General features: G+C 37.8%; 1 protein-coding gene across 5 annotated transcripts in view; it reads left to right on the top strand.

The window, feature by feature from the left end:
* The window catches only part of ACSL3 (acyl-CoA synthetase long chain family member 3), an 83,919-nt gene that overhangs the window by 46,679 nt on the left and 22,397 nt on the right, over positions 1-14,843 (top strand). For all 5 annotated transcript variants that reach the window (XM_036754096.1, XM_036754094.1, XM_036754092.1 and 2 more), the window contains 6 exons: positions 3,805-3,982; positions 7,506-7,615; positions 9,848-9,986; positions 13,774-13,924; positions 14,416-14,539; positions 14,754-14,825. In XM_036754096.1, coding sequence (XP_036609991.1) covers positions 3,805-3,982; positions 7,506-7,615; positions 9,848-9,986; positions 13,774-13,924; positions 14,416-14,539; positions 14,754-14,825 — 774 coding nt within the window. The remainder of the gene's footprint in view (positions 1-3,804; positions 3,983-7,505; positions 7,616-9,847; positions 9,987-13,773; positions 13,925-14,415; positions 14,540-14,753; positions 14,826-14,843) is intronic.

The following is a 14,843-nucleotide window of genomic DNA, read 5'->3' as shown; positions in this document are numbered from 1 at the left end:
TAAAAACATCACATGTACATACCTAATGCGTACTTAAATTTATGTGTGTACGCAGATGGTAATGCCTCTTCTTTAATGGCATTTCCACTGATAAAATTATATCAGTTTCTGATAATGAACCACTTGGTACCGGACTGGAAGCATTGGTATTCTTGACTTCAGGATCCTGGACTGTCTTTGTCATTGTTTGAGGGAAGATAGAAGATGATCTGAGTGGTAGTGGCTTGACCTCCTTGGTGAATACTACCTCCTATCTCTCCCTCAAGATGCCTTGCTGCTTCAGGCAGGCTCTCTTGCCTGTTCTGTGAGTAGCAGCTGTTTGGCATTTGGTGAGGAGGGCTGGTCCAGAAGCAGGACTGGTAGTCTGGAGGGTGCTGCTAGTTGACATGGTGGGATCTAGTAAGGATTTTTTTTGAAGGATGGGGGAGACATGATTGTATTTATAGATATCTGGGAAGGAACCAGTGGATAAGGAGAAATGGATGATTAGAGAGAGGATGTTGAATAATGTTGGGGGAATCTGCTAGAGAAGATGTGTAGATGGGATCAAGGGTATATGTGTAGGTGTTGGCCTTGCAAGAGGGGCTACTCCTTTCCTTCTACAATGACATGTTTTTCTGTTGATGTATGAGTTAAACTCTTAGACTGAGAAAGAAAGGGGGAAAGATAGTGTGGCACAGTGAAGGAGAAGAAGGGAAGGTTGGATCGGAAATCAATTAGATGAGAATAATAATAGGATTACCTGGTGCAATGAAGACCCAATTGAGATTAGCATAAATTTGTAGTGTACTAGTCTGTAGTTTTGCCAGCTCCATTCAGCAGCACCTTAAATAATTGAGTATATACTTATGTTTAGTTTGTTGTTTCCATAAAGAATGTAAGCTCCTTAAGGTCAGGGACTGTTTTTAGTTTTGTGTTTGTCTCCCTGTAACAACAGTGCTACTCGTCACTACTGTGGCTACGTAAGGCCAATAACACCAGCACACAGGAGGGCTGCTAGCACAGGTTCTTTGATCTGCTTTTCTAAGGAAAGCAACTTTAGGGGGTTTACAATCTTATTTTAATTAAACATACATATATCATTCACTTAGTTCAGGGGAAAAAGTCAGCACCCTGAACTTCAGAGAAAACACAAACAAATTACAAGCAGAAATTATATAAACAGAGCAAAATAACACAAATCAGCAGACCAGCTTCTAGCTGTCTGTCTAAGACATTACATACATAGTTACCAGAGAGAGAAGCACCCAGCATCTGAGTTTTTCAAAGCCAGGGGGCTCCAACAGCTACCTAGAGTCTCATCTGGTCAAATCACATGACATTCTTCCAGTGAGTGAGCCCCAAGCAAAATGCTAACCACAGAGTATATATACGCTTCTTCAGGGTCAGAAGGTGTCACAACCATGTGATTCAAACTCATGTGGCTTAGGCTTCCTTGTGACTTAAGCAGGTCATCAAAGACTCTTGATTCAAACAAAGGCAAGTCTTCATTCAGAGGCACTTGACTACCTTAGTGCTGAGAGGAACTAGAGCCAGCATCCAAGTAAAGTCCTCTTTCATCTTGACTTGAGGTTGACTTCCAAGTCCCATGGCTCTTCTCCTGGCTGCCGACTCTCACCTGGATTCACACAGAGGCAGCTCTCCGCTCCTGCACCAGGTCTTAGCCCATGGAAACTGCTTCACTCCAAGCTTCTGCCCAACAGCAGGCTCCAGGGGTTCCTGCCTACAGCTTCTGTTTCTGGGAAAATGAAGCTTAACAGGGCAGCAACACACACATCCAAAGTCCGGATGCTCTGTGTTAACAGCTAAGTTCACTTGAACAGCTCTTGAAAGGGGCTTAAGTTAAGCCTCCTTCCCATGAGCAGGTCTCTGCCTTACAGCTGCAGTTGCCTTCCAAGTTCGGAGGTTCCTTCAGCAAGTTTCTGCCATGAAAGGTCTCCTTGCTCTTAGAGATCTCCTCTCTGCTCTAGAGGTCTCCTCCCAGCTCTTTTAGGTTTGCTGTCAGCTGAATACTCATAGCTCATTCTTCTTCATCTCTTCTCAACACTGGCAGCTGTCTCAATGTCTTCTCTTCAATGCCCTTTCGATGTCTGCTTCTCTCACACTCTGGGCTCTCCGTATACAGTTTTAGCTGGCATCTAATTGGCTAGAACTCAGGTCTCTGATTGGCTGAATTCAACGCACATTCAATCCAGCAAAAATCCCACTTTGCTCACCATTATACTCCCCTGCATCTAAAAGTGTACCATGTAGTTCCATATAAAAAGGGTAAATGTGGGGAGAAGGGAGTGATTGAAGATGTTTGGGAGTGAGGGTGCATAATTGGTATATCATGGTTTAGAGGAGGTAGGAAAAAAATGAATAAAGGACACAAGTAGAAGAATTAGCTTTAGTAAAAGACTAAGGCTTCCTTATTCTCTGAAACACAAGGAAAGGGTGGGGAGGAAGTGAATGGAAAGGCTGAGAAGTAATTGAAAATGAAGAGGCACTTTGAAGGAATTCCTCTTAGATGTTCTCAGTCGTCTTTACATAACGTCTATAAATTCATTTTCCTGTTTTGTCCTTGGAGACACTTGGGGGGGGAGATGTGACTTATCCAGATTTCAGGTGTGAGTTTAGTCTGCAGTTTCATAGCAGAGGCAAAACTGGCTCTAGAGGAGTACCAAGCCTGAGTGCTGTGTGGAAAGGAGTGTGTTTGGTTGGCTTTTGTAAGTTCTTGTAATTTTTCAACTAACTTTGATTTTTTTTTTTTTTTTTTTGCTATAAGGATTTCATTGAGTTCTTTGTGCCACATGGTGGCACTATCATATGAGTTTAGATGAAATATCAATTATATATAATTTTTATGTATGGCAAAATTATAGAAAATCATTCATCTTTTGCCTATGATACTCTTAATAACTATGATCCATTGTATACATATTTTTGGTTAAATTCTGATCATTTCTCATTTCCATAGAGCTCCTTTAGTTGGCACTTACCAGATTTTTTAACCTATTTTTTTTCTTTTTTTCCATACTTATGTGGTGACTTTATACCTTGACATGTTTTATAAAACTTAATTTTGAGAAGTACTTTATATAACAGGTATGTAGTAAAGCAGTCTTTGATAAGTATCGTGAGTATGATGCTACGTTTTTGGAAATTGACCTGTTACTGATTTATAGTACATCTGTCTTGGACTGAAACTCATGAGAAGATATTTGTAATACATTCATGTTTTCCATGAGTTTTTTTTTTTTTCATGAGTTAGGTAGCAGAGTTCATTCCAACTCCAAATAGGCAGAGGTTTGTTTTTCTTGCTAACCTAAAGCTAAAACAAACAGTTCACATGGTACTGAAAAGCCTTGAATATTTTTCAGAGTACAAGAGGGTTGAGTTTTTGCTCAGTAATACCGTAATATCTAGCACTGAATGTTGTTAACAGTAATTTAAACATGCAGCACAAAAAGTCAAATTTTAGTACCTTTGGTATTTTGATACCAGCACTTGGAAAACCAACATGAAGTACAGAAATGAATTAACTAAAAAGGAGTTGAGATGAGGAATTTAAGGGAAGATGAGGTTAAAATCTGATCATCAAGAAGTAGCTTCATAATTAATAAAAACCAGTAACTAAACTTCAAAGGTTTTTTTGCTCAAAATTTACTTTTCCAGATTTTCCTTAGACTAAGTAAGCTTGTTGAATGAATTGGAAGTAAATGCTACTGGTCAGTTTGTGAATTTTTACATAATTGTTCCAGTTTCAGTCTGAAAGTAAATACTTTAGTTGCATTATGGTGTATTTATTTTTTTTCTCATTAGGTTATTCTTGGAGATTACAATTGGATGTCTTATGAAGAAGTTTACATTCGAGCCTTTAACTTTGGAAATGGTCTACGGGTATTGGGACAGAAGCCAAAAACGAACATTGCCATCTTCTGTGAAACCAGAGCAGAATGGATGATTGCTGCACAAGCTTGTTTTATGTACAATTTTCAACGTACGTAAGTTTTTATTTTTTCATTATTATTTGTTTATTTTAAAGAGTTTCTTAAACGTGTCTTGGTATGGGAGTGTAGAAGAAGCTATTGACCTACTTCCTTTTAATAGTCTACAAGGATAGCAAATTGAGTATTAGTATGCTTTCTACTCAATGGCTAACCCAATTTTTTTAATTACAGTTTGAATATGATTCTCTTCTGAATAGCCTCTGAACAAACCATTTTTCTGATATTATTAGAAGAATAGTTTGAGAGGAGGTACTATTGGAAACAGTTTATATATGATGAGCAGTGTTCAAATCAATTTTAAAATTTTTGTGACCTTCGTTATTATTTTTTCTTTAAATCATATCACTCATTATTGACCCTCCATGCCCTTGATATTGGAAGCATAGAGCAGAGATGAGAAAGGTGAGAGAATAGAAGAGGGAAAAGTTAAGAGTAAAGCCCACCAGAAGTGGCTTAAACTTCAAGCATTTTTTTAGGCTACTACATTGCAAAATAACCATCTTGATGTCACTAGTCTTAATGTAGGAAAGCTGCCTTTTTCCTTCTGGTAGCCTTCAAATGAAGGGTGATTGTTTGATGTTAGACTCAAAGGGTTATACGGATTTTGATTCTTTGGTAGTAAGCAAGAAAAGAGAATATTCAAGGATGGCTGTAATGACATAAGTAGTCCTTTTGTCATGGATCAGTCACTTTAGCAGATGAGTGGAAGATGGAATGGAGTGGGGAGACCAGTAAGTAGGCCTGCACCAGGGTGGTAGCTTTGTGAATGGAGAGAAGGGGACCTTGGTAGCGCTGTTAGGGGAAATGACAAAGATTGGTGATTTTGGATCCTATGGGCTTAAGTATAAGCGACAAACCAAGACTGACCCTGAGGCTGCTAGCTGGGTAACTGTTACTATGTTGGTGCCCTTAAAATCACTAGGAAACTTTGGTAGATGGCTTGGGGAACAAGCAAATGAGTTCTGGATTGGACATATTGAGCTTCAGAGTTCTATGGGACATTGAGTTTGAGTTATCCCAGAGCAATTGGTGATGTGAAACTGGAGTTCAAGAGAGAGGTTAGTACTGAGTTAAAGATCTGAGAATCATCTTTATAGAGATGACAGTTGAACCTGTGGGGCCTAAGGAGATTACCAAGTGAGAGTGTACAGGCAGGAGAGGACAGGACCAAGGACAGACTTGTAGAGGGATGCCAACTGTTTCTGAGCATGACTTGGATGAAAATCCAGCAAAAGAGAATGAGAAGAAGTGATCAGACAGGAAAGAGAAGAACCAAGAAAGAGCAGCTTTATGAAAACCTAGACAGGAGATATTATCGAGGAAAAGAAGGGTGATCAACTTTGTCAAAGGCTAAAGAAAAGTCAGATGATAAGGATTGAGAAATGGTCATTAGATTTTAGTAATTGAGATCATTGGTAACTATGAGGCTGTTGGTTGTGAGGACTTGTGGAAGATCATGGCAAAATTTGGTTGCCCAGAGAAGGTCATCAGTATTGTATGCTAGTTCCACAACAGCATGCTTGCATGGATTCTGGATAATGGACAGTGCTCTCATGCTTTTCCTGTCACTAGTGGAGTGAAGTAAGGCTGTGTACTTCTCCCATGCTTTTTTTTTTTTTTTCTTTAGTGTGATATTTTCACTGATACTGTCAGATGCCTTCAATGAGAATGAAAATGGCATCAAGGTCAGTTACTACACTGATGGTATATCATTTAACTTGAGAGAGCTACATGCCAAGACTAAAGTGGAGGAAGAATTGGTGCATGATTTTTTTGTTTGCAGATGATTATGCACTCAGTGAAGCCTCTGAGGCTAGATGGCAACAGAGTATGGATCGATTGTCTGCTGTCTGTGCTGATTTTGGCCTGACAGTCAGCACAAAGAAAAGACATTCTCCACCGGCTAGAACCCCACCATCCATACGTGGAACCATCGGTTACAGCAAATAGAAAAATTTTGAATGTTGTGGATAAGTTCATTCCCCTTGGCAGTATACTTTCTAGAGATGTATACATAGATGATGAGGTTGATGTATGCATCGCCAGAGCCAGCTCAGTGTTTGAGAGCCTCTGAAGGAAAGTTGTGGGAGAGAAGAGGTATGAGACTGCCTATCAAACTGAAGGTTTACAGAGCTGTTGCACTGACCTCTTTGTTGTATGCCTGTGAAATCTGGACAGTTTACCAGCACCATTCCAGGAAACTGAATTGCTTCCATTTGAATTAGCTTAGGAAGATTCCAAACATCTCCTGCAAGATACGGTATCAGATATTGAAGTCCTTTCTCAAACTGAACTGCCAGGCATTCAAAATCTACTGCAGCAAAGAGGACAGCTATGATGGCTTGGCCATGTTGTTTGCATGCCAAAAGTACATTTGCCTAAAACACTTTTTTATGGAGAACTCAAGGCTAGTGGTCACCCAGAGGTCAGAAGAAGTGATAAGAGGATACTCTCAAGGTCTCTCTTAAGAACTTTGGAACTGATTGTGAAACACTAGGACAGGACCATCCAGCATGCATCAAGGAGAGGGCGCTTTGCTTATAGAGCAAAGCAGAATTATAGTTCAAAAGAAAGGAAATGTGCCAAATTAGAGAGATCGCCACTCCAAATGTTAATATGGACTATTTGTGCCTGACACATTGTACCTTGATCCTGACAGAGTGGTATCATTTTGGTTCTTTTTGAGCACAAAGAACAGCTGACCATGAGGATAGCAATTTTATTTGAATGCGTTTGGGACTCAGAATGCAAAGCATTTGGAAGCTAGTGAGATGAAAGGAAGTAGAGGTATGAAGCATGGCTTTCTCAAGGACTTGGCAATGCAAAAGGCCAGCTTTAGTCCTGCCACTTTTAATGATTCTTCTTTGACTACTATCACCCACATTGATCTTTTCTTCTTGTATTGCTGCAGTGCTCAGTTCATCACCACTTATTTTGGTGCTTGGATCATTACCTACTTCAAGTGTGTTTATGCTTTATTTCCCCAAAACAAGCTTCGTGAGGTCTTTGTGGACAGGGCCTTCAATTATACTTCTGTCATAGCATTTAATACCATGCTATACCAATAAAAGGGGTTATATTTTAGAAATTGGTTGTGTTTATTTTCTAATAGAAGATAATCCAAAGTAAGACACCTGAGAAATCAAAAATAGGTGGTTCTATTTTGAAAATTGAAAATCTTGAAGATTTTCAGTGATTGGGAGCAGGAAAGAAAGTATGTGGTGAGCATAATTTTCTTCAGAGTACAAATTAAAATTTTTCAAATGTAAGTAGGTTTTATTTTTGTTCTTTTTTTTTTTTTAACAAATTGATTTAAAATGTTTGTGTTCTCAGCCATTGAAATGGTGCCTGGTGTAGTAAATGTGTAACAAATGCTATTTGATTGATAGGTCCTAATGATAAAGATTCACTATCAGAAGCTGGTTCTTTTTACTTTCAATTAACAAGTGTTGTGAAATGCTTAAATATTCACATTATGTTTTAATTTTAGTGTTTCTTTTTTGTTCCTTATAGTTGTTACACTATACGCTACTCTAGGAGGTCCAGCAATTGTTCATGGATTAAATGAAACAGAGGTAACCAACATCATTACAAGTAAAGAACTATTGCAAACAAAATTGAAGGTAGGAAATGCAGCTTTTTTTATAATTATATCTAATGTGCTAAGTATTTGTGGGAAAACTGAAGATCAATATGTGATAGCTTTTGTTGTGCTTATCCCTTGCTAGATGAGTAAAGGATCCTTTGTCTCTTCATCCAGGTCATACCCAATAATACTAGGTTTCCTCCAAGGCTTTCTTCTCTCTGTGCTATTTTTCTGGGTGATCTTATCAGCACCCATGGTTTACTTATCATTTTCTGCGGAAGACTTTTCAGATCAGTGTATCCAATCCTAATTTCCTTAAGCTCCAGTCTCACATCACCTCCTGGACATCTCAAACTTAACATGCCCAATTCAGAATGAATTATCTTCCCTCCAGAAAACCTCTTCCTTTTCAAACTTTGCTATTACTCTTTAGAGCACCACCATACTCTTAGTCACCCAGGCTCAAAACCTGGATATCACCTGTAATTGCTCACTCTCACCCCTCATCCAGTTTCCCCATCTTGTTTCTACCTTCACCATATTTGCACTTACTCTGTTGCCATATGCCTTAGCATTTTTTGTTCTTTGGCTGTCAGTAGCCTTCTGAGGGTCTTCCTGCCTCACGTCTCCCTGCTCCAATCTGCCTTCCCTGTAGCTGCCTAAGTGATCTTCCTTGCAGGAACCAGGAGCATTGGATTCATTTTGCATTCCCTTCATCTCAAGAGTCCCCTAGAGGGGGTTGGACTTGCTGATGATTTCTGAGGTTCCTTCCATATCCAAATCTATGATCCTGTGGTCCTAGGAGTCCTGTCTTAAACACTTACTACAGATCACTTAATGTCCTGTGGATTCAGTCATCGTAATATCCCAATTTCTATATCCAGCTCTTGTCTCACCTGAGCTCTAGATCCAAATCACCAATTCCATATTGTTCATTTTCAACTGAATGTCATATTGGTATTTCAAACTAGGTATGTCCTAACAGAACTCATTGCCTTTTCCCTTAAACTCGCCCCTCTTCCAGACTTATCTGTTTCTGTTGAAGGTACAGCCATTCTTACAGTAACTCGGGTTAAGTTTATCTGTACCATTATAATCTTCTTCTTGATTGGTTTCTTTTCCTTAGGATTTTTCCCTCCTCCAGCCTGTTCTCCACACAGCTTGCAAAGTGATTCCTAAAATACAGTTCTGACCCTGTCATACCTTACTCAATAAACTCCAGCAATTCCTTGCTAACTCTAGGATCAAATGAAAATTTCTCTGTCATTTAAAGTCCATCACAGCCTGGCTCCAACCTACTCTCCTAGTTTTATTACATTATTACCCATCAGGCATTCCATGGTCCAGCCAAACTGGCCTTGCTCTTGTTCATTCACAGCATTCTACCTCCCTTTTCTCTTTATTAGCATAGATTGTCTCCCTCTCCCGCCTTGTGTTTTTAGAGACGCTATTGTCCTTCAGGGTTCAGATGGAGGGCCACCTCTTTCTTGAACTTTTTGTATTCCCTTCTAGTAAGTACCTCTCCTTGAAATTGCCTTGTATTTCCTTTTTATGTAGTTTGTGTAGTCTTAAATGTATAGTTATTGTTTTCCCCCAATAGAATGTTAAGTTCCTTATGGCAGTGAGTGTTTCATGTCTGTTTTTTATCCATGGAGCTTATGTATTAGGGATTTAGTAAATGCTGGTTGTTTGATTGACTAAAAGGACTAGAATTTGCACACAAATCAAAGTACCAACCTGTCAATTTGACAGAGTATTTTTTTTTTTATGAGCAAGATAAAATCAAGATGGTGGGAAGAAAACTTTTATGTAAAAGCAATATCTGCTTATAATTATTTTTATTTAAAGTGCATTTACAAATACAGGAGAAATTATAGCAGAATATAGTAAAATTTTAAAAATTGTATCAATTGATGTAGTTGGTCTAGACTCTCAGTTTTATCATCTGTAAAATGGGGACAGCAACACCTCCCTCACAGAGTTGTTTTGAGGATTAGGTGAGAATATATACAAAATTCCTGCCATATATCAATACATTTAAACATGAGTTGCTGTCCTTTTTACTTGAGAAAAAGGTGAATATCTGTAGATCTGTTGATATAAAATACAGAGTAGTTTTAAGGTCTGTGGTCTATTTTTAGACCATTTTCATGGGAAAACACAAATTTGATATATTCCTTATTTATTCATAATATATTAGTTAGCCCTTTCAGTGTAGAACACTGCATGAAGTATTGATGATTATTTTTAACCCTGCCTATTTCCATAGGATATTGTGTCTCTAGTTCCTCAGCTGCGCCACATCATAACTGTGGATGGCAAGCCAACAACTTGGTCCGAGTTTCCCAAGGGTGTCATTGTGCACACAATGGCAGCAGTGCAGGCTTTGGGAGCAAAGTCAAACTCAGGTATGCTCTATTTTACTAATTTCCCTTCAACAGTATTTCTAGTCGTAATAGAACCCTATTAGTATAGTGTGCTCATGAATGTTCCCTTTGGACATCACTTTTATTATACAGTTATTTGAAGAAAAAGACATTATTATTAATTACTATTATTGCATTTTAAAAACAGTTTTGATTCAAAATTATCTTTTCAAAAAAATTTTACGTTCTTTTTTCAAATTTTTCTTTTTTGATTATTCCTGAATAGTCAGTAACTTAAATTTCATGAAATTTGTCTGTGTTCATACTGGTTAGATACGAATGTACATCCAAAAATTGTTGGATATTATTTGTGGCCTGGATCATTTGCACTATATGTTTTGCCCACCAAAGCTTGTGAGAGAGGAAGATTTAGGTTCCTAGCATTCCCAAATGCATGCTTTTTCCCATCTATGTAATAAATAGTGGCTAGATGTGGTTGAAGTGTAGCTATTATTACAGTGATGTGTTAAATAGACTTCTGAAGGTTGGCCTGAGAACTTAACCACTATTTATAATGCTGATTCGTTGAGAAAATTTCTTGAATTAGAAAACATTTATACAAATAGAATTTAACGTGTTTGGAATAGGAAACTGCTAGCATAAGTCAAGTCTTGTATCCCTTTTTATAATAGGTCCACCTACAATGATAACCTGATTAAAAAAAAACCAAGAAAATGAAACCAATAGCTTTGGGATAGAGAAGTTCCTGGACCACATGTTGAAGATGCCTAAATTCCTTTGTACAGAACTGGGAGTTAACTGTGCATCATTTAAAAAATGTCTTTTCTAAATATGTGAATTAAGTATTAGCCTGAGCATACTTCCTAAGTGCAGGCAATTTTTCTGATTTTCTCTTCTGCTTATTTCATCAATTCTTTTTTTTTTAAAGTCCCTACAATGAGGGCTACATATTTGAAGCCCTAGTGATAACTACAGTTCAATAGATTTTAATTAGTTTGGTTAATATGATTCTTTTTTCTATCTTTAAGCAAATTGTATTTTCAACTTTGATCTCTTAATGTTGCCTCTTCTCATTTCGTATTATTTACAGTACATTTTGAAAGAAATTTTCGGTTGCCTCTTTTTAGATCATGTAGATGGTAGATTGAACCATCTTTTTGGTGGTTAGGAGAGATGTATAATGTGTTGAGATTACACATTAGGGCTTTTATTCCCTAAACATGGACATTAATTTATATGTTCTTGGAGCATGTATCTCTCCTTTCCTAAAATTTCCTGCTCCTCTGACCCAGACCTTACTTTGTTGTCTAAATGCTAGGCACCATTGACATGAGGATGGAGGCTTCTGCCCTCATCTTCTCCTCTTTCCTTATCTCCTTTGTCCCTTCTGCCATGTGACCACATGCCAATCCATTTTGCTCTTCATATTTAGCCTTCTCTCTCTTACTTTGTGCCATCTGCTCCCAGTTCTCCTACATGTCTGTGTGCCACTTCTCTCCCTCACCCTTCTCTCTCCCCCCCATTTCTTCCCTCCTGTCTTTTCCATTCCTTGCTTGTCTCTTCTGCCTTTGGACTCTTCTTCCATTTGCCTCCCTCCCCCCCCCCCCGCCCCTTTTTAGTCTTCTGTGGTTTCTCTTTTCTGCCTTTGTATCCCTTCTACCTTTACCATGTTCTCCACTCCATCTCCCAGCACCACAGCTCTCTGTCTCATCTGTCTTTGTGTGGACTACATTTGTCATCCTGGTGCTTCTTGATGCTTCTACTGCTCCTTGCTGCTGGTCTTCCTACTTTTCAACCACTCAGCATAACTGGCTCTCAGCTCAGTGATGATACCTTTGTTCCCTAGCCCTTACTTTTACTCACCCTTCCTAAATATTCATTTCTTTTTACTTTAAACCCAGTTCTCTTTTTATTTTCAGCTTGGGCCAACCAGGCACCTTGATTGTGCCCTGAATGTATTTTGCAGAGCATTAAGTGTAGAGGCAACATATATGCATGGTCAAAATCTATAATGAATCCCAGAGGACAACCCAATTTATTTGATTGTGATAGGATTTTATAAAAATAAGTTATTTATAAGAAATCATTTTTCCTAGAGTATAGAAGAGAAATTTAACTGATAGCTTCCTTCTCGGTAGCGAATTAAGTAAAATACTTCAGACTCCAGGGATAAGAGGGATGTGTCTGTCTGTATACACATTTCCAATTCTTAGCTTCCATATATTTTGTCCATTTTATTTTGTTAAACTGTTTTGGAGGTTTTATGGTTGTGGTTATATTTAGGTGCTGGACTTTTTTCTGAGGTACCAGTATTAAGAGCAGTTGAAAGATGAATTTCTACTTGATGGTTTAAGAAAGTAAATGTAAAAAGCTTCAGTACATGTATAGCACAACTCTGTTCTTAATACGGGATATTCTGTATACTCTCTAGTTCTTAATGTTGTGCTAGAAAATGGTATATGTTACATGTTCTAGAGAGTTGGCTATAATCAGATTACTAAAATATTTCTTTGGCCATATTCAAAACACTAGATTCTATAAACAAAGCTTTCTTTACAATTGGGTCAGCTAGGTGGTGCAGTAGATACAGAGTGCCAGACCTGGTAGCATGAAGACCCAAGTTCAGATGGCCCTCAGACACTTACTAGCTGAGTGGTCCTGGGTGAGTCACTTTAACTCTTTCTGCCTTAGTTTCCTCATCTGTAATATGGAGATAATAATAGCACCTATTTCCCAGGATTGTTGTGAAGATTAGATGAGACGATAACTGTAGAGCACTTAGCCCAGTGTCTGGCACGTAGTAAACGCTATATAAATGTAAGCTATTATTATTACTATTATTATTATTAATAGTCCTGTTTGTCTTTTAAAAGGAAACATTCCTCTGAGTTAGCTGTCTATCAGTTGTAGCAAGGGGCCTGGGTTATAGCTTTGTTTTTGACACTGGCCTTCTGTGAAATTTAAGCCATTTTACCATAGATCTTCCACCCATACAGATTCTCCACAGGTAATTATGATGCCACTGATGAACATTACCTTTAAAAAAATTTTGTGAAGACTTGAGATTAGATGTGAACTCTGACTTCTTTGGAACAATGACTTTTTTGAATTATACATTATTAGGTGATTGCCTGTTTTAATTGAATATACGAATTTCTTTCAGGCTTAAAACAGTTTATTCAGGATTTTCTATGTGGATGAAGTTTTGCCTCCTAAAATTAAATATGAATGAAGGTTTTGAAAATGAACTTTTTTTAAAAAAAGTATCAAAAGTTGAATCATTCAGCAAGCATTTATTAAACACTTACTATGGATACAAAGAAAGGCAAAAACAGTCACTCCACTCAGGGAGCCCACTTTCTAGTGAGGACATGGGAGCAAGGGAAGAAGCACTGATAGAGCACTTCAGTGCTAGGCACTGTGCAGAATAAGTGCTGTACAATTACTATCTCATTTGATCTTCACAAAAACCGTGAGTGGTCGGTGCCGTCCTGAGGCAGACGGAAGTGAAGTGACTTGCCCAGAATTACACACTAAGCTATGTCTAAGGTCAAGTCTCCCTGAGTCATGGCCCAGCACTGTATCTGCTGCACAACCTACCTGCCTATGGGGGGAGGAAGCACTTACACAGCTAGGACAGGAAAAATGTGTATGGGCATGTTAGAGTCAATAAAGGAGTCTTTATTAGCACACCAACTGAAAAATATCAGAAGAATTGAATATTTCACCAAAGTTTATGTGATATGATGAGAGAGCTCAGTTTCTTAGATTTTTATGTTTTCTTCTACATTGTGTTTTTTTTATGCAGTAAATACACCTGAAAACAGGCCCACACCCTCAGATATTGCTGTAATCATGTATACAAGTGGATCTACAGGACTTCCAAAGGGAGTTATGATCTCTCATTTGAATATTATTGCTGGTATAACTGGGATGGCTGAAAGGATTCCAGGCCTGGGGTATGTCCTAAGGATCAGTAAACAGCTGGTTCATTTTACATTTGACTAGGGAAATAGTTACCTTATTTCTTCAAAGTTTAAGATCCAATAAATGGTGCTGTTTGAAAAACGGCATAGAAATGAAACATTAGACCTGCTATTTCTACTGCCGTTTACTGGATATCAGAAATCATTATCTGGATGTTTATATAAATTTTAAATTTCTTTAGAATTTTTCTCACAATAATTGAAAAATTTTAAAAATAGCAATGTCATTTTTTTAGAACACATAACTTATTAAACTATTCAACTGTGACAATATCTAGATAAGAGGAACAGTCAAGACAGTTTTAGTATATTAATGAAATCTGACAGATTTTTACCTTATTTTTGTGATGCACCTGTCCTTTAAGCATAGATGGATCTTTTATTTAGTTTTTAGAATCCCTAACTCGCTTTCCCTTTTTCAGTGCCAGTAAAGTACTTGTCTGAATTCTCATTTTCCTTTTTAGAGAAGAAGATGTCTATATTGGATATTTGCCTCTTGCCCATGTTCTAGAATTAAGTGCTGAGCTTGTTTGTCTTTCTCATGGATGCCGCATTGGCTATTCATCACCACAAACTTTAGCAGATCAGGTATTCCTTAACTAAACCCAAATCATAAAGATAGTTTGTTAATTTTAGTACATTTTTGAGAGTTAGGATTATGATAATTTATTTTCAACTGTGCCTTTTGAGTAGTTTTCTTTGGAATGAGGAATGAAAAATGCATACATATTTATAACATGTTATATGGTGAGGTTTTAAGTTCTTAAATGGTAGAGCATGATTTTTTTTTTTTCATTTTTAGTCAACAAAAATTAAAAGAGGAAGCAAAGGAGATACATCCATGTTGAGACCAACACTAATGGCAGCTGTTCCGGTAAGAATGCTGTGCTCA

The sequence above is a fragment of the Trichosurus vulpecula genome, chromosome 4 (genome assembly GCF_011100635.1).
Source record: "Trichosurus vulpecula isolate mTriVul1 chromosome 4, mTriVul1.pri, whole genome shotgun sequence".
Lineage (NCBI taxonomy): Eukaryota > Metazoa > Chordata > Mammalia > Diprotodontia > Phalangeridae > Trichosurus > Trichosurus vulpecula.
This window is presented reverse-complemented; position numbering and strand designations above follow the sequence as displayed.